This window comes from Emys orbicularis, chromosome 13 (genome assembly GCF_028017835.1).
Source record: "Emys orbicularis isolate rEmyOrb1 chromosome 13, rEmyOrb1.hap1, whole genome shotgun sequence".
Taxonomy (NCBI): Eukaryota; Metazoa; Chordata; order Testudines; family Emydidae; genus Emys; species Emys orbicularis.
In genome coordinates this window covers 36,319,830-36,338,580 of record NC_088695.1, presented here as the reverse complement: position 1 = coordinate 36,338,580, position 18,751 = coordinate 36,319,830, and the positions used below count along the sequence as shown (strand labels likewise).

Genomic DNA, 18,751 nt, shown 5'->3' with positions numbered 1-18,751 from the left:
CTCCCTCCCTGTTTTTTTACTCCTATCCCCTTAGGGAAGAAGGAACATGAATCAAAATGCAACTGGAAGTTTTCAGCCTAACTGTAGGCGGGAGAGATCAAGAAATGAAACGTAAGGAGACCTCATCCTCTATTTTAGAAGCTGAAGCAAGTTCAAACAGATCTCTTCCGGATGAACAGAGAGCTTTTTCCAAAGAACAAAGTCTTGGCATATCATCATCCATCTGAAAGAATTTTAGAGACTTAGGGTGGGTTTTCAGAAATCTTGGGCTAGACAAGTCTTTCCTGGCGAGGTTGAATGGCAGAGCTTCTGAAGCCAAAGGGGAAAATATTCTCAGAATCCCACATAGGAATCTGGAGGAGGAAACTAAGACTAAACAGAGCCATTGAACTATCTATTTTTTTTTTTTATTATTATTATTAAAGGAAACATTTTGCCTGTGGCTCCAGATATAGAAATATGTGCAGCAAAGAGCAATTTAATCTCCACAGGACAGTGTAGATCAGAAGTGCAGTCCAGAACAAGTGCATGCTGAGGAAGGAAATACTCTGCTAACTAGGACTGGGGATTCCTTAAAATTAACTGAAGTGGCCTACAACCAGAGACTAATACTCCCAATAGTTATTTGAAAATTACCACAAAGCACAGGCATGTTCAGTAGTTTATTCTTCCCAGATGTTTATGAGTCCTCTGAAGGTGGGTAACAATGTGTTACCAGGGATGTGAGAAAACACCATTCAATCAACTAACTTTTCTAAAGAATAGAGGCTATTTCATTCTACCATGCATGGAATCATTGTGAGTGAAATTATTTTGTTTGCTAGGGCAGCGGGCAAAGGGATCACTCACACAATGATCAACTCTTGGGGCTATTTGTCTTCTTGCAAAAGCTGGTCATCAAGGAGCAGGGCTTTACTTCCTACTTCCTTTATGAATAAAATACCTATGACTAGCTGAAAGCCTTAGGAGATTCCTGGTGAAGTAGAACAGACCTAAAGCCAAACAGGAACATTCTATACGGACAGTGAAGGGAGGAAGTAATAAGAGATCTCAGTGGTCTTTCATTAAATCTTGGATTACAGCCCCACTCCACTGTAGCCCTCATGTTTTGTACTCTCCTTGATATATGACTGAGTGCTTAAATGGGGCTTGAACTTTTCCTCTTTCACCCAGTAACACAGCATAGTGCTGAAGCAGGGTTTGGAACCTTCTTTACAATAACTGAATGCACCCATGAACAGAGATTGAGTTTCTGATCTATCTTCTATACTTTTTGGATTCTCACTTTGGTATTCCAAACATATCACCCCTAATCCAAATTCATGTAAACTGAACACACTTCCTATCTCAGTTTCCCCATCTGTAAAACGGGGACTATACTTATTTGCTTACCACATAGGGTATGTCTGCGCTACAGCTGGAAGCAAACCTCACAGTGTGGATAGACAGACTTGCACTAGCAAACCTCAAGTTGGGCGCTTCAAAATAGCAGTGTGGACGTTGCGTCTCAAGATGACCCCTTAGTCTGAGCTCTGGTGGCTAGCCTGAGCCTCTGCCAGGGCTGCAACAGCCAAGCTGCTATTTCGCACTAGCAGGGCTTGAGCTAGTAGTGTCTACCTGGGCTGGGAGGCTGGCTCCCAGCTGCAGTGTAGACATACCCATACAGGTGTAGGTGTTTGAGGATTAAAGTCTGTAAATTGTTGTGGAAATATAAAAAGCTACAAGTGCTAAGTATTATCACTATGCAGAAAAATAAAGAAAACTGATTATTTTAAACAAGAAGTTTATTTAAACAACAAGACGCTTTACTTGAAGGGAAAACTATCTAGGATCAATGTTTTTTGGAGTAATTTACCCTTACCTAGACAGAGATTGCTCTACATGTAACAGCTACGTACAAAAAAGTTATAAAATCGTCCTTGGTTTTACAATGATAAAAGAAAAACATTGAAATTATCCAATCAAACAAAGTATGCAATGTTTTTGTTTGTCAACAGTGAGAGCAAAATAACTTACTGGAATATAAAGATAAAAGTTGAAGGAGCATGCCACGATGGAGAAAAGGGGTATTTTCACAGAACCAGGTTTTTTTCCCCACCCCATCTCCATTCCATGTTGATCAAAACATACCATTGGCCATTTAGTTAAAAAAAATATGCATTGTGTCTGTGCACATACACCAGTTACTTTATGTACAATAGAAGGAAGAGGAAAAAAAGAGAGAAGAGAAAAAACTATACTGCAGTAGTCAGGATGTGGCTGAACCAAGTCTCATTTTTCTAATTGTGAAGGTGTCGTCTGTGGGAGCACAGTTCTGGAGAGGAAAGTAGCAGGTTCTCTTTTTAGTAGACTCCTCCTGTCTGCTGCTGGAACACATCAATTGTATCTTCATCCTCCATTTCCAACTGCATCAGAAAGAAAGAACTGGTTTCAACTCAGCGGATTAAATATTAGACATATTTGAAATGTTCTTAGTTTCACATCTTCGTGTATACCTCTTACCACAACTTAAAATCAGAACAAATTCCCAACTTAACGCATTCACCCTGCTTCATGGGAACGTGAAACTAAAAAGAGTGATATAAAGAATGGTGGATAATTGACTATTTAAAATAAAGTAAGATCCACGAGTATACTGATCTGCTCCTCTCTAAGGGCCTCACAGACATTACGTTTGAATCTTCTTGCCTGCTCCATCAGACCACGTCATCCCCGCTATTTCCCTTAGAACACCACCTCTGTCCCACTTCGCGGTTGTTTAAATGCACAGCATCTAAGTGGTTTAATCTACAGTACTATAGAAAGCAAATTATGGCCAAAGCCCCCTACATCCAATAAGTAACAACAAAAAAAGAAAATGGGATACCAGTCACTAAGAATGTGATGATAGAGACTGTTTCTAGACATGTTGTATGGTAAACAAACAAACAAACAAACAAGTACCAGAGAACTGAACTGCAGGCCATATTACTATAGTAGTCTTTTCTATAATACAAGTCTCGCAACTGGCACTCTGGGGCCCTTACAGGTATGCTTACACTGCAAAAAAGGCCCGTCGGAGCATGTCTAAGAGATCAGGTCTACATTACATCAGAGCCGCTGCAGCACTTCTAGTGTAGTTCTAAGGGCCAGATTCTGCATCTATCGGAAGTCCACAGTGTTTGCTGTTTTCAGTAAACTGATTTAGCTTTAACATAGCATGCATGGAGAGGATTACAAACTGCATAGGATTTTAATTCTCAGCATTTCAGGTTCAACCAAAAGTTTAAAGTTCAACAGATAGGGTGGCATATTCTTTGAAGCAAAAGTCTGGAAACAACAATCCTATGACAACATTGGCAAAATTGTGAAGTCCCTTATTTACCATGAGATGGCATGCTGAAAGCATGAACTTTAAACAGCATGCAATTCAGGGGTAACTGCTTGTATGCAACTATGCAGAACATTCCCGAAAGACATTCTTGGGCATCACCACCAATTACTGCCAGAGTGAACCAACATCCTACATTATTGGGTCTGATTTTTGTTTTGAACTTACATACTTCAACCAGCCCAACTGCACAACATTTGGTAACTTTATATTACTGAGATACGAACAAACTAGATATACTGGACAATAATTTTCACATTGCAGCATACAGTTCTACAATACAGAACTGTCACCTGCCAGGCCTGTCAATATGCTAACAAACAGTAAAATTATTATTTGAAGGAGAACTCCAATACCTACCTGCCAGGACTATTAATCCACCACAATCACTGTAATCCATAAAGTAATATCCTTACAGGGCTTAGCATCAGTAGAAGCTGTAAATCAACTTCTCTGGCACTGTGACGGTATAAATCTAATATTCTAGATGCAGAATATAGTGTTATTCTATTCCCAACAGTTCTGAACTAGTTACTGTAAAAGTCTGAAGTTAGATCTTGACCATTGGTATATTACTTAAGCATCAATAGTTACATAGTGTTTCTCTTTAGCAATAGTGTTATACACAACTATTAACTCCTGCAGCAAGCTTTAAATATAATTTTTACCTGTGCAGGTGTATCTGTTTCATTGATTGGCTGCCCATCGAACCGGAATCTGATTTGCCTCATTGACAAACCCTGGTGCAAAGAGAAATAAGTGACATGTTAAAACACTGTTCAGTCCTCACTTTGACTTGTAACTGGAGCTATGTTTTGATTATGACCTGCTTTGAATGACAAATTGCAACATGTTTAGTTTCTAAAAGATGCATCATTGTCCCTACTAACTAGACATTAAATAAAGTGTACTAGAAATCCCAAATCAAGTCCTGAAGGCCAGAAGCCACTGAAAAAAAAATTTTTTTTTTTTTTTTTACAAGAATTTTAAATAATTCAGTTGGGAGGAAAGTTAGGAATAGCACTTTGGGTGGCAAGTGTCACAAGGGGAATAACATCCCTGCTCAAATGTTAGCACAGCTCGATTTCACCTTCTCTAAAAGCAGCAACATTCTATGACTCCTTTTCTTCTCCTCATGGAAAGCCCACATCAATCTGTTAGTCTGAAGTGACTCAATAAGTAGCTGATTAATCCTGAATAGTTACTTTTTGAATTAATTTAAACTTCCAGCATCTAATGCTGATATCAAGTCTAACCTCCTTATTGAATTTAAGGGACACATGAGATGAAATTACAGAACCTGGATTATTTAGAACACACACAAGATAAGAAACCAGCAGAATGAACCATTTCAGAGAGCAAATGAAGTTAGGTTTTAAGGAAGTCATCTATCTTCAGAGGGAGACTACCCAGATAATAGAAATTTCTTAATTAAAATTATCTTATCACTCTCACTAAAATCATTTGGTCACCCTTTCCATCCCCCAAAGTACTCTCTCATTCTCATGTGGGCCGATAGCTAGTTTGTTTTCAGTCTAAGTAGTAATCACCACTCTGCACTTTGTTTTCAAAGAGCTTTACAAACTAAACTTAACAGCACCCTTCAGCTGGTCTATCCTCATTCTACACATAGGGAAAGATTAAGGGTTGGTCTTCATTTAAAACTTACAGCAGCATGACTATGTCGGTCAGGGTGTGAAAAAAACCACACCTCCGAGCAACATAGCTATGCTGACAAAACTCCTTGTGAAGATGCAACTATGCCAAGAGAAGAGGGCTTCTGTTGGTATAGCCAACATTGTTTGGGGAATTGGTGTTCCTACAATAACCTATAACTCCTTCTGTCAGTGTCTACTATGTCTATGTAGAGCAAACATAGCCCAAATGAGTGAGGAAAGGATACAGTCAATGGCAGAGCTCTGTTGTCTCTGCCTTCCAGTTCTGTCCTCCATTTAATATATACTGTCTAGTTTTCCTGTAGGAGTCCTAGACATTCATCAAGATAATTTGTTTTTCAAGTGAGGTTAATGTGGTGGAAGGTGCTGGACTGACAGCCCTGATGAATTAAGTCCTCAGTTAGCCCTGGAACAGATATAGGAGAGGAAACAGAAATCTGTTTTATTAATTACATGTTATGGGGGGGGTTGTGTTGCCAGGAAAGATGTTTTAGCAAGAAGATTCAGATTAGTAAAATCTTACCAACTATAGTTCACAATGAAGGAATCTCCCCACTAGGGCAACATCTCATCTTGAAGGACTGAAATAAGTCTTCAGATTCTGGTATTGTTCATCCATAAACTCATCTAAATTTAAGATATAAGCCTGTGGCTGACCAAACGGCAAAGTGGCTCCAGAACCCTCTGCTGCACAAAGGAATTTGGTTCAAGCTCCAGTGTCAAAGGACAGAGTGCTGCATATAGGCAGCTTACTCAGCCCTTGGGATGAAGCAACTGATGTTGCTGGCCTCTTTAGGAAACTATGTCTAGTTACTAAAATAGAGTATTTGAGGGGAAGGACTAACAAGATGTGGAATCTGGGGGCTCCCCCCCCAAGAGAAAAATAACATACTACTTTCTCTGATGTTGTGGATCTTATATGTTGCATTCTGAAAATGTTAAGTTATTTTGTAGTGGTTCTTGGCAATTTTGTACGGGTCCCAAGTGAGACTTAACAGAAAAGTGCACGTTTGAGAACTACAAGCTCACAAAGATATGGATTTTTCTGCACTTCAATATATTGGAACAATTTCCAGTAATACATTCTTCCCAGAAACAATGATCCTCAATAGTCTTGATCTTCTGAACCTATATCTGAAGACTATTATATACACTACACGACTTCTACTCTTTAAAGTTATCTAGTCCTCTGCATTGACTAGTTTTTGTGTCTCCTCAATATGCATGAGTTTTTTTGCTTCAACTTTATGTTTCTTAGCCAAAATTTTCTAGTTTGGGAGTCTACAGATAGGCACATAAGCTTTGATTTTTAGAAGTGCTAAGCATTCACAGTCCTCAATGACTTCAGATGTAAGTTGTGGGATCGATGAAAGCACCTATGAAAAATCTGCCCACCTGTTTAGATGCTTAAATATTTAAATGGGTATTTATCTTTAGGCCTTCAAGTTTGAAAATCATTGCCCTTGACTTGTGAACCTTTGAAAATAGTTGCTTACCTCATTTCCTACTTTAACAGGATTTTGGATGTTAGTTTATTCAAAATCTGGTTTCTGCTCATTGCAAAAATTGCCTAAATCCTAGTACTCATCCTGCCTCAGAGTGAGGGATGGGCTAGATAACAACTTAAGGTTCCTTCCAGCCCTATATTTCTAGGATTCTGATGGATTTTTTTTCTACGGGAAAGCCAGAGTTTCTTGCATGAATTTTAATTAAAGAAATATAAACTCAGCAAGCATTTTATACTGACTAATTTGGATATGAATGATACTTTCTAGACATAATTAATACTACCTTTCATCCAGAATTCTCAACACACTTTACAGCAGTTTGATATACCTCACAACACACCATGAAGGAGGTGATATCCATATTTTACAATGGGGAAAACTGAGGTCAGATAACTTACCTAAGATAACAATAAGCCATTGACAGGGCTAGAAAAAAAAGACAGACTCAACCATTCACTAATTTATCCTCATAACACCTAGCGGGGTAAGGAAGGTGTATGGATGGCACTCCTTCCCTTACATACTAAGACAGGGTGCTTATAGTGCAGTAGTATTTCTAAGTGAAAGTATTCATCATTCAAAATAATCTCTGATTCTGACTGTCAAGTGCAGTTGTCACTCAAACCAAATCCACTCTCACCATTAAGCAAGTCTGATGAACTCCTCCTGCATAATACCTAGGTTTCCTGAGGCTCCCAAGAGTAGCTCAAATCCAGACATGGAGAAAAGTACATTATAAGCACCTTTGATCATATGTTATACATTGAAATCATACAACTAAAGCAGAATAATTGAAATGAGACAATAGCTTTCATTTGATCTTATTGTATAAATCCCTTGAAATAATCCCATCTCAGCATGAGAATGACAGAATTGCTAGTTTTAGGCCTGGCCTAAACAGTGCTTGTATCAATGTATCTATTTCGGGCAGGAGTCTGATTTTTACTGAAATAGTTATACTGGCACAACACGCAATGTGCAGAGAGGTATAAAGGTGTTTTAACTATACCAATATTGTTAAAGCAGTACAGCTTGTGTGTACAGATTAACTTAATGTTGAAAACAAGCCTTTTAGAGAAGGGACTTCCTAAAATAAGATGATCTTTCAAGCTCTAGGCATTCAACTCATCAAAAAAATAGCTTCTCTGGCATCATTCTTATTTCTGCAACCACTGTTTGAAAACTCCTTTCTTCCAATATCTATTTGCAAGTTAGAGGAAGGCTCAGTTGTTTGCATGATATCAGAAGACTTGTTTACTCAGATGAGTTACTTAATCCACTAGACAACTAATCCACTAGAGCAGAGGTTCTCAAACAGTGGTCCACGAGCTCCAGTCAGGTGGTCCGCGGATAGTTCCCTCTAAGGTGCATGCCTGGGCGGCCGTACATGAAAGAATGAAGGGCCACCCACCTAATTAGTGGAGCCGTGCAGGCGTGGCTCCACTACTTAGGTGCCTGGATCCTGGAGAAGATGCACATGCAAGGTGAGGTGGTGGCCTTGGGGTGGAATAGGAGGTAGGCAGGAGGGGAAAGTGGGGTGAGGGGAATTTGGGACGTGCAGGGCTGCGGCAGACAGAGAAAGAGGTGACTTTCCCCAGCTCCAGGGCTGCAGCTGCCAGGGAGAGACTCCTCCTCTTTCCCAGCGCCAGCTCAGGGGCTGCTGCGGCGGGGGAGAGAGGGCACATCCATCGCATTAGAAAGGTAAGACTACTGATATTAAAATATGAGTTGTGTGCTTTTATTTGTAGAACAAAAAATGTTTATTATGAAGGTTTTTTTTTTTTAATATAACGCTTTTATCCAAAGCGCTTTACAAAGGTTAGCTAATGGTACAAACAACATTTGGAAAGATCATTAAGTGGTTCGCTGAAACCCTCAGCAATTTTCAAGTGGTCCACACACAAAAAAAGTTTGAGAACCACTGCACTAGAGAAAATGAAACAGAAAATGTGGACTTCATGATCACTCTCGGCCCACCCCCATACAGTTTTACATTTCAAAGAAATCTATGACCAGCCATTGGCACTTTCTATCTCAGTACAGTAAAACTAAGGCCATAAATCAGAAGTCTGAGATAAGATCAAGAAACAAACAAACAACTGTTATAAAGGTACCATTATTACTATTCAACTGCCTAGCCACACTTCCTTCTACCACACCCTCTCCATGTTTTGGGAGATAGCAATATTAAAGCTGCCTTCCAACAGGAGGGGGCTGTAAAAGAGACTTTACAAAGATAATAATTTAACTTTATTTATCCATTTCTTGAAAACGTTCTCCCAGTCTATTTAGCAACAGACCCTTGAAGCAGTACATATTCTGCAACATGATGAGTTTTGTTAAATATGCAATACTGTGATAAGACATTTACTGTCCTCATCCACCTTAATGAAGATGACCCCTCTTATGGGCATTGCTTCCTTTAGTGTTCACACAAGCACCTCACCTGTCGTTCACAATAGGCTTTCATTAGTTTACTAAGTGGCGTGTGCCTCTTAATCTTAAACTGAACCACAGACCCATCTTGCCCTGCCACCTTCAGATTAATGTGGTCATTGTTTTCAGTCTTCACTCCTTCCTGTTGAGGAGAAAAGAAAGAAAGGAGAGGTATGATTTAAAAAAAAGTATGAAATAAGTTAACATTTTACCATGTGGCAACAGGCCATTACAGAGGAGCAAAAGTACTTTACAAGCTTCACACTTTGACTTATGAAATAATGTTAGTGTCTTTCAATTTTCCTAGTGTGAAACTTCCTAATTTGGAAAAGCAAAAACCCAACAGTATTGAAATTAACAAATTCTGTCAAGGGCTACTGAAATTAATTAGTACAAACAATGGTGATGGAAGATAAACCTGAAAGGAAGACAGACACATACATACTAGCTGTTTAACTGTAAAAATTATTCAAAGCTAAAGAAATAAGAATCTTGTTGTCACATGCTCATATACAACAGTACATTTTATCCTTTTAAAGAAAACTAAATTTACATTTAGGATTGTAATCTCAAATATCCTATAAAATCTCTTTCTCACTTTATTTCAACTAAGACAGTGAAGCTATTTCTCCAATTTACAGATTACAGGAAAGTTTAAGTTTAACTTCAATACTACAGCTCTCAAAAGGAAACAAGTTCAGACCTTGCATCTTGTTAGACTTCCATGAGAGTCCTTTAAAGTGATTACGTCCTGAAACTAGCAGCTTTACCCTTTTTTAAACAAGTTGAAATAAACAATTTAAACCTTCCACTTCAATAAAAACATATTACACGCAACTAATGCAAAAACTACTTTAGGGTTTTTATTTTCATACATTGATAGATTCTGAAGGCCAGAGGGGTCCATTGTGATCATCTAGTTTGGCCTCCACAGGCCATAGAATTTCCCCAAAATAATTGCTAGAGCTTATCTTTTAGAAAAAAACACCCAATCTTGAGTTAACAATTGTCAATGATGGAGACTCCACCATGACCCTTGGGAATTTGTTCCAATGGTTAATTACTCTCAGTTAAAAATGTATGCCTTATTTCCAAATAATTTGGGGGCGGAATGGGAGGGGCGCTCTTTAATGCCGAAGATAAAAAGCTACCCAGTATAATAACACAACACTAGTCAGTTCAAACGAAGCATCTGTCCTTTGGCTATAGACAGCTCTTTGAGGCCTTTGCCGTTAATAAAAAGGCGATACCTGAGACACTGAGCACAGGAAGCTGTGTTCCAGCTTCACCTCATACCACACTATTGGGCCAAGTCCTCTCAATTCCAGCCTCACATAAGATTTCAGAAGACAACAATGTGCAAACAGGGGGCCAGGTCTACATGTGACAGATACTCCAGCAAAAGGGGTGGGGGGGTGGCAGGGAGAGAGAGAGAGAACCACCGCCTGCTGCCTAGGAAGAGCCACAGTCGGAGCCCCGGAGGGGAGGGAGGATGGGTCCTTTAAATGGGAGAGGCTTTTGGCGCCTTCAAACTCCATTTAAAATGAAAACCCAGCAGCAGGGACTCACAGGCTGCTCCATGCTGCTCCCATCCCCCCGCCAGGCCGCTCAGAGCCTCAAGAGACCCGCCCAGGGCAGGGGGCGCTGGGCAGCAGGAGGCACAAAAGAGCAGGGCTGGGACCGTCGCGCTATTTCAGGGTCCCTCCTCCCCAGGGGAGGCCAGGGCCGGGCTGAGCTGCCCCGTTATCAGAGGGGGAGGGCTGGGAACTGCCTCAGCTCAGGGTAGGTGAGGGATGCTGCAGCCCTTCTCCCCCTGCAAAGCCAGGCCCGGGCCCACATGGGCGGGGATCCAGCCCCTCGGGGAGGTGGGGGCCGCAGCCGCGCTTGGGCCTGCCTCCCGGGGCAGGGGAGGAAGCACAGCTCCGGTTCGCCCCGCTGGGGCCCCCAGGGCTCCGCCTGGAACGGAGCCAGATCCTCCACCGGGGGAAACAGCGCGGCCGGGGCGGGCGGCCCTGCGGGGGCTGCAGAACGGAGCGCGAAGGCAGCCGGGCCTGCTGCGGAGGGGGGAGGAAAATGGCGCGCAGAGCCGGCGCGGCAGAGTCGGGGCTGCTCCCGCGCCAGGCCGGGGCCGGGCCCGGCCTCTTCTTGCCCCCGCCCGGGGGTTCCTCCCTCACCTTGGGCTTTTCGTCGGCCATGGCAAGGCAGCAGGGTCCGGGCCGCTCCGAGCGCTTCACAAAGGGGGGAGAAAGACCGAACGAGGCGAAGAGAGAGAGAGGGGGAGGCTAGGGTGAGCGCGCACGCACTGCCGCGGGACCGCGCTTTACCCTGCGTGCGCGCGCCCGCGCCGCCCCCCAGCCCAGGCCCCATTGGGTCCGGCCGCCGGGAGCGCGCTGATCCGTTACATAACACGGCCGAGAGAAGGAGCGTGCGCGCGCACGGGCATCTCCCAGCCCTGCGTGCGCGTCCCCCGCCCCGCCGGGCGCAATGGGCTGTGCCGTGCCCGTGCGGAGTGTATTGTCCTCTCAAAATGGCTGCCGGTCTGCGGCTATGGCCTCCATTTGCCCAGGTGCCCCACCACACATCCCTTCCACAGCCTTCTTCAGCCTTGGGCACTGTGCATGTCTGGACCTAGGTGGGCCCCCTGAACTCCCCTAGATATGTGCCAAGGGGGCCCCAGACCTGACACAAGTCACTCCAAGGGTCACCACACTCCCCTCATAGACTTCCCCTTCTGGGCCCACACATAGCCCCTGCTTCAACTGTATCCCCAGCCGGCATCCTACCCCCATTACTGTGGCACTCATACACTACCATGTGTCCCATACCCCCTTATTCAGCCCCCTTTGCACAGCACCACTTAGGCTCTCAATTCTCCTCCACCCTCCCCCATCTTTGCTACACAGTCCTCTGTATGCCCCCTTGTAAAGCCATCCTCGGACCACTATGCCCCTCAGGTATACCTGCATCCCCATACCTAGGTATGTACACCCTTACCTGCATTTTCCTATATGCCACCCTGTACCCACATCTGGAGCACCACACAGTCCCTGGCCTTTAGAGATATCTCACACACACACACACACACCATCATTGCTACCCCCAGCCACCCCCTTGTGCCTCTTCCATATAACTCTCACTTAGGCCTTGTCTACACTAAAACACTACAACTGCACCCGCTGTAGTCCTCCTCCCCAAGAGCCATTAACACTTAACAGAAGAATTCTTCCATCGAACTGGTGCTGGCTACAGCCGGGGTTAGGTTGGTATAGCTACATTTCTCAAGAGGTGTGGATTTTTCAGAGACATAGCTATAGCGATGTAAATTCTAATGTAGACCAGGCCTTGTACACCACTTTGTGGTTGTAATACTATAATTCTTCCCATTTACTCCTATATTATTCCCCCCCACTCTCACAGTATTACCACCTAGGGCAGCAAAGTCCCTACGTAGTATCATTACACCGATCCTCTTCAAACCTTCTAGTCCAGTGATTCTCAAACTTTTTTTCCGTAAACCACTTGAAAATTGCTGAGGGTCTCAGCAGACCACTTAATGATCTTTCCAAATGTTGTTTGTACTGTTAGCTAACTATTGTAAAGCACTTTGGATAAAAGCGCTCTATAAAAAATCCCAAAATTAACTTTTTTTGTTCTACAAATAAAAGCACACAACTCATATTTTAATATCAGTAGTCTTACCTTTCTAATGCGATGGACGTGCCCTCTCCCCCCTGCTGCGGCAGCCCCAAGCTGAGTATGAAAAGGAGGGCTGTCTCTCCCCGGCAGCCGCAGCCCTGGAGCTGGGGAAAGTTGCCTCTTTCTCTGATCGCCACAGCCCTGCACATCCCAAATTCTCCCCACCCCCTCTTCTCACCCCACTGCTATTCCTCCCAAGGTCACCACCTCACCTTACATGTGCGTCTTCTCAAAGGTCCAGGCACCTAATCAGTGGAGCCACACCTGTATGCCTCCACTAATTAGGTGGGTGGCCCTTCATTCTCTCATGTGCGGCCACCCAGACACGAACCTTAGAGGGAACTATCCACAGACCACCTGGATGGAGCTTGCAGACCACTGGTGGTCTGCTGACAATGTTTGAGAACCTCTGTTCTAGTCTCACCCTATCCCATTGCTAGTGAAGGGACCAGTACATTATATAAAATGTTTATAAGGGGCTAGTTCAATTGTGAAGGACAGAACTCTCCTACCTGAAGGAATTCTGTGCTGGCTTTCCTCTCAAGAAGTTGTAGGCATAAATCAAATCTGGTGAGGTTAATTCTTTCAAATTTAGTAGCTTCCGCTATAGTCATCGGGCCTATCCTGCCTGTACACCCCAGGCAGAATCTGACTCAATTTCAAAGAGTTTATTTTTCAGATCCTTGAACTGGGGAAGAATGTGATATGATATTTGGCAAAATCACTTAACAGATCTACTGGGACTAACGCAAAGTATTCTATTGTGAATCCTATTGATTATTTGACCCTTTCAAGTCATTGCTGCCATGTTTAAAAATATCCAGGGATATTCAGGTGTTTCAAATCCAGGTACACATCAAAGAACCAATGTCGTCTCAGTATATTTTGCTGGATCCAAAGGGCTCACAGTGACCGTTGTCACAGATGCCATATGGAAATTCATCCAAGAATTTATCGAGGTGATGGGGGACCCCCATGGCATTGATGTTAGCACGTGAGAGACCTACAGCTGATAGTCTCAGGCTGTTGGATAGGTTCCATCAAAGCTGTTCTTGAGTCTTTACAGTTTAGGTATTGCTAATACAAGTGTTTTCATCATATCCAGCTGTTTTCAACACATACTTGGGCTATGAAGCAAAAAAAAAGTGTACATTTTTAATACATAAAGTTTGTGGGAGGTGCATTTTAGGAGCAGATACATAAGGACAAAAATTGCACAGACTAAAACATTAAAAGTTGTGTAATGTCAAATAAGAGAACTTTGATTCACCAGCAAAACTCAACCTTCCTTTCAGATTGTCCCAGTATTCTTTCACCATAGATACTGCTCCCCTTTTTCCTGGTCTTTTGCCATGGATTTTTCTTCTCTAATATTAGTCCCCTTCTCAAAGCCCATCTAACTTAGCCTACACAAGGTTGGCTGGAAACTGAATCCTCACACCCACTTGTCACAGGTTGTCTAGAAATTGAATCTTCACACTGACCTGGGTCCAAGAGTTTGAGGTCATCACAGGGCGTCAGACCTACAAGAGGGACTTGGCCTATTGATTCACATACTATGTGGATTGACCAACCACTACCTGCTTTCAGTAGCGGGAACATAAATTTGCCTTGTGGAGCTGCATTATAGCCTGACCTCCCATGCACTAACATTTCCACTCTATATTACAGCACTGATAGTTGGAATCTAATGTCATATACCATGCAACCTTCTGGTCTCAACATTCTACCCCTTTTCATGTTCAAGGAGCCCAACATGGTGCCTCCATAACATGATTATAACTTGGCTCGGATACAAACACAAGAAAGACCAAACTATTTGAACACTACCAATGTACTATTCATGCTGTATCCTGCTATGGAACACTGCATTCAGTTCTGGGCAACACATTCTATCAGAAAGATACTGGCTAACTGGAGGGAGTCAGAGGTTGAATTGGGAAGGGAACAGAAGTGAGACACTCTTCCAAGCCGTATCTGCTTGAGGCACAAACACTCCACTCACAATAGATTGGGCAGATCTTCCTACAATAACTGTTCTTTATGTGTTTTGATCAGAAGTTAGTTAATCTTTTTTGTTCCACGTTTGTATATAGCAACAAGCACAATGGGATCCTGGTCCATGACTGGGCCTCTTAAGTGGGGGGGGGGGGGGGGCTCTACAATACAAATAAACAAAGTAATCCTTATGCTTCAGTCTATACTCTATTGAGATGACAAGAGGAAGTTCATATCTCAACTATTGTTCCAGGCTGTCAAATAGTTAACAGTTTGAAGATTATCTTAGTATTCAAGCATACCAGACTTGTAGGGTTTTTTTGTTTTTTATTAAACAAAAGATTAAATTCTGGAACACAAGATGACCAGGTCCACAAAAGGTACAGTTTGCAAAGATGCTACAAGCTGATGCAATTCAACTGCCAGAGACAGTTGAGTTTCAGGATGCCAGAAGGGTTAACATGCAAGGAATAATTTAGAGATAAAAGGGAAGGCATAATAAGAGTCCACAAATTCTCAAAGGATACCAACACTAAGGAGGGAACAGAATTCTTTAGTGATGTACAAAAGTGTATCTACCATAGAACCTCTATGAACAGAAATTCCATGCTTGAATAAAAAGAGTAGAGCACTAGGAGAATACTACCAACCACCTGACCAAGATGGCGATGATGTGACCGTGAAATACGCAGGGAGATTAGAGAGGCTACAAAAACAGAAAACCCAGTAATAGGAGATTTCAGCTATCCCTATAGTGACTAGGTACGTGTCACCTCAGGACTGGATGCAGAGATACAATTTCTAGACTACCAGTATATTAATGACTGCTTCTTGGAAGAGCTAGTCCTGGAATCCACAAAGGGAGAGGCAATTCTTGATTTGTCCTAAATGGAGCATAGGATCTGATCCAAGAGGTGAATATAACTGAACCACTCAGCAATAGCAACCATAATACAATTAAATTTAACATCCTTGTAGAGGGGGAAATACCAAATAAACCCACCACAGTAGACTTACTTCAAAAAGGGGAACTACACAAAAATGAGGAAGCTAGTTAAATAGAAATTAAAAGGAACAGTCACGAGTGTGAAATGCCTACAAGACACATGGAAACTATTTTAAAACACCACAATAAAGGCTCAGACTAAAGGTATACCTAGATTTACCTGTAATCTAGATTTTCAGAGCCCAGGATGAATTTGCAACGTTGGTAGTTATTAAAAACTAGTATGTACTTGTAAATTAATCAAATTTGACCTAGAAGTCAGAGACAATAAGTGAGAGTCCTCACAATGGTATTTTTATAGGGTCACATTTCAGATGGAACCGTACTTTAATGCTTCATGTGATTAGCCAAAGTGCAGCCATATTAACTTTGTAATAAGGAAATTTGAAACACTAAATAGAGACCTCTTCACAACCAGATTTCAGGATCTCTATGCCATCCTCAGTTTCCCTGACCTCTCAGCTGCTTTTGACACAGTCTACCCTGCCTTCCTCCTCCAAATCTTCTCTTCCTTCCTCTCTGGTTGTACCTTCAGTGGCCCCTCTTACCTCCCTGCTCCCCTAACTCCTTCCTACTCTCCATTTGGACACCACAGTTTTCATGATCCCTTCTCTTTACATGCCTTGGGTGACCTCTTCTACCCATACAGCTCCAATTATGTTGATGACTTGAAATTCTATTTTTCCATTTCTGACCTGACTCCCTCAATCCAATCCACACCTGTGTCTCTCTGATAGCTCTTCCTGGGTATTTCATTACAACTTAAATCCATCCCGGTTAAAAGTGAACACATTTTTTAATCAGCACCTCTGTCACTATGAAAACACAACCACCCTCAGATCAGTAACTTTGGAGAGAGGGGCAGGAGAGATGCATTTTTTTATCTCCTTTGCTATCCCTTGACCCACACGTCCATGCTGTGCTTAAATATGGCCACTTCTTCCATAACATTTCTAATATCCTTTCTGTCCACACAGCCAAGACTCTTGTTCAGGCTCTCATCTCCAAACTTGATTCCTCCTTTCTGACCTCCCCAAAACCATCACCTCATTTCTGTCCATACAAAACACAGTTGCTAAGATCATCTTCCTTACCATGGGACCTCCCCCCCACCCCCATTCCACTGCATAAGGTCAAGCTTCTTGTTCTCATCAAAACTATTCACATCTTTGCCTCCCCTACTTATCTGCCCTTCTGCTCTGGCAATGCTGCCTTAACCTGCTCCCTGTTTGTTTCTCCTACAAACAATTTTTGCACTTTCTTCCATACCACCCCCTAGCCATGAAAGAACTTGCCTGAACTGTGATGCTAGTGGTACTTGTTCTGGTGTAGCGGCGGAATCTGCTCTTGAAAGTTATTTAAAGAATGATGCAAAGTTGATACCACAAATCATTAGAAACATTACATGGTCATATTCTCTTTGGGTTTCTTGGTTAGTGCTCATGGATGACAAACAATTTTTAAAAATCAAGGACATTCAGAGACAAAAAATAATGTTAGAGTTTAACTTGAGAGAAGAACATAGTAGTAGTTTAAGGGTAAAATATATTAGAGGGATGTGCTGTAATGGTCCCCAAATCAAGTGTTATAAACTCCGGAAATCAACCTAGAGCTCTAGAGCATGGGCTGACAATGAGCTAGGCAAGCTGCTGAGGGGTCAAGAAGTCCAGGCTCCTTTGCAGCCCAACCAGATGGGCTGCTGAGTAGCCAGGTGGGTGAGCTGGTAGGAAGCCAGTCAGGTTTTTCTATCAGAACTTTGTTGGAATTGAACCACCTCCATGGAATGTTTTGTTTTTGATGAGTCAGCAAATTCTGATGAAAAGATGTTTTGTCAGAATTTTTACGACCAGCTCTGTTAAGGTGCGGAAATATACAGTTAAGGCACCCAAACAACCTTAATTCTGCTCTCTGTTGACACCACAAAAGGAAAAATCCTAACGTCTTTAAAAAAATCAGTTTAATCTAATCTGGGACCACAGACAAAATACCTTAATCATAATGTAGTTATTGCATAATGTCACTACAAGACCGAGTTAAGTTTGTTCATTTCCATATGTGGATTGTTTAGAAATTAAATGCTCTAATTTCAGTAAGGGACATAGATATCACTGTCACATGCCCTTTACAAATGTGCTGTACAAGCATATGCTCATCTCATCAACATCGGAGAAAGATGTTATTTTGTTCTAAAGGGCAACAAAAATACCCTTATCTTTCCTTAAATATGGTGCTCATACACTCTTGTTAATATACCTCAATGATTTTAGCCCTTTTTTTGCACCTGCATCACATTATTGACTCATTCAATTTTTGATCCACTATAACCCCACTTTGCATTAATTCAGGTTCTGTGCATGGAGTAGAAAATGCCACACCAAACCATCATTCACAATCAGCCCCCCCCCCCCCCCCCAGCCCCAAACTTTATGAGGTTGGTTTAGGAAGTATGAGATTTAAAAACTAATAAATCACTTCATTTTTCAACAAGCTTCCAATTTTCCAGGACACAATGCTTTTTTGCTTCTTGGCTAGGCAAGTGGCGAGTTCAAGAAAGGGTTTGTTGTTTGCCAAGTACCCAGATAGCTTGAAAAGCTTCAAAGTCCCAAAAAGGGCAAGATGAAGTTACATGCTGACCTCACAACTCCCTGGCTTGGCCTAGGTAGGCATAAAGGCTAGGACCAGTACCCTCTGGTCCTGGCCAGATACTGCATGAAAGGCAAGGCCCCTCTGGGTATCTGGGGCTCTTAGAGAAGTTCAGCTTAATGATCCCAAGTCAGCCTGGTGAGGTGGATGGAGGCTAGTAAGATTTCAAAGCACCCAGCCATCTGCTGTCCCATTTGTCATCATTCAAGAGCACCCGTGTAGGCACTGCAACCATGTAAGAAGTTTCTCTGAGCCCCCTCACAAGAAGTAAAATTATAACAACGCTGACCATAAACAGGGAGGCATATGGCAACTCAAGATCCCTTGGTGGCAAGAGATGGATGACTACACCCTCTACACCTCAACTCATGCAGACGCGGATACCCATCTGTGTGCAGAATAGACCACCAGCAGTACC

General features: G+C 42.5%; 1 protein-coding gene across 2 annotated transcripts; it reads right to left on the bottom strand.

Annotated features, from left to right (window-relative positions):
* Positions 1 to 1,766: 1,766 nt before the first annotated feature.
* SUMO2 (small ubiquitin like modifier 2) lies at positions 1,767 to 11,321 on the bottom strand. 2 transcript variants are annotated; one of them, XM_065415050.1, is made up of 5 exons: positions 11,165 to 11,321; positions 9,001 to 9,132; positions 6,953 to 6,980; positions 4,039 to 4,110; positions 1,767 to 2,405 (listed from the first exon to the last, which is right to left on the bottom strand). In XM_065415050.1, exons 1-4 carry the CDS (start codon positions 11,183 to 11,185, stop codon positions 4,058 to 4,060), a joined length of 234 nt encoding a protein of 77 aa, XP_065271122.1. In that variant the 5' UTR covers positions 11,186 to 11,321; the 3' UTR covers positions 1,767 to 2,405; positions 4,039 to 4,057. The 2 variants fall into 2 exon arrangements, with proteins under 2 accessions (XP_065271122.1, XP_065271121.1); XM_065415049.1 differs by lacking the exon at positions 6,953 to 6,980.
* Between the last annotated feature and the right edge of the window lie 7,430 nt (positions 11,322 to 18,751).

Excerpts from the sequence above, each read along its gene's own strand:
- SUMO2 (XM_065415049.1), bottom strand. The coding sequence starts at position 11,185 with ATGGCCGACGAAAAGCCCAAG. Across the intron at positions 9,133-11,164 it reads TGGCCGACGAAAAGCCCAAG|GAAGGAGTGAAGACTGAAAA; the intron begins GTGAGGGAGGAA and ends TCTCCTCAACAG. Across the intron at positions 2,406-4,038 it reads AAACAGATACACCTGCACAG|TTGGAAATGGAGGATGAAGA; the intron begins GTAAAAATTATA and ends TTTCTGATGCAG.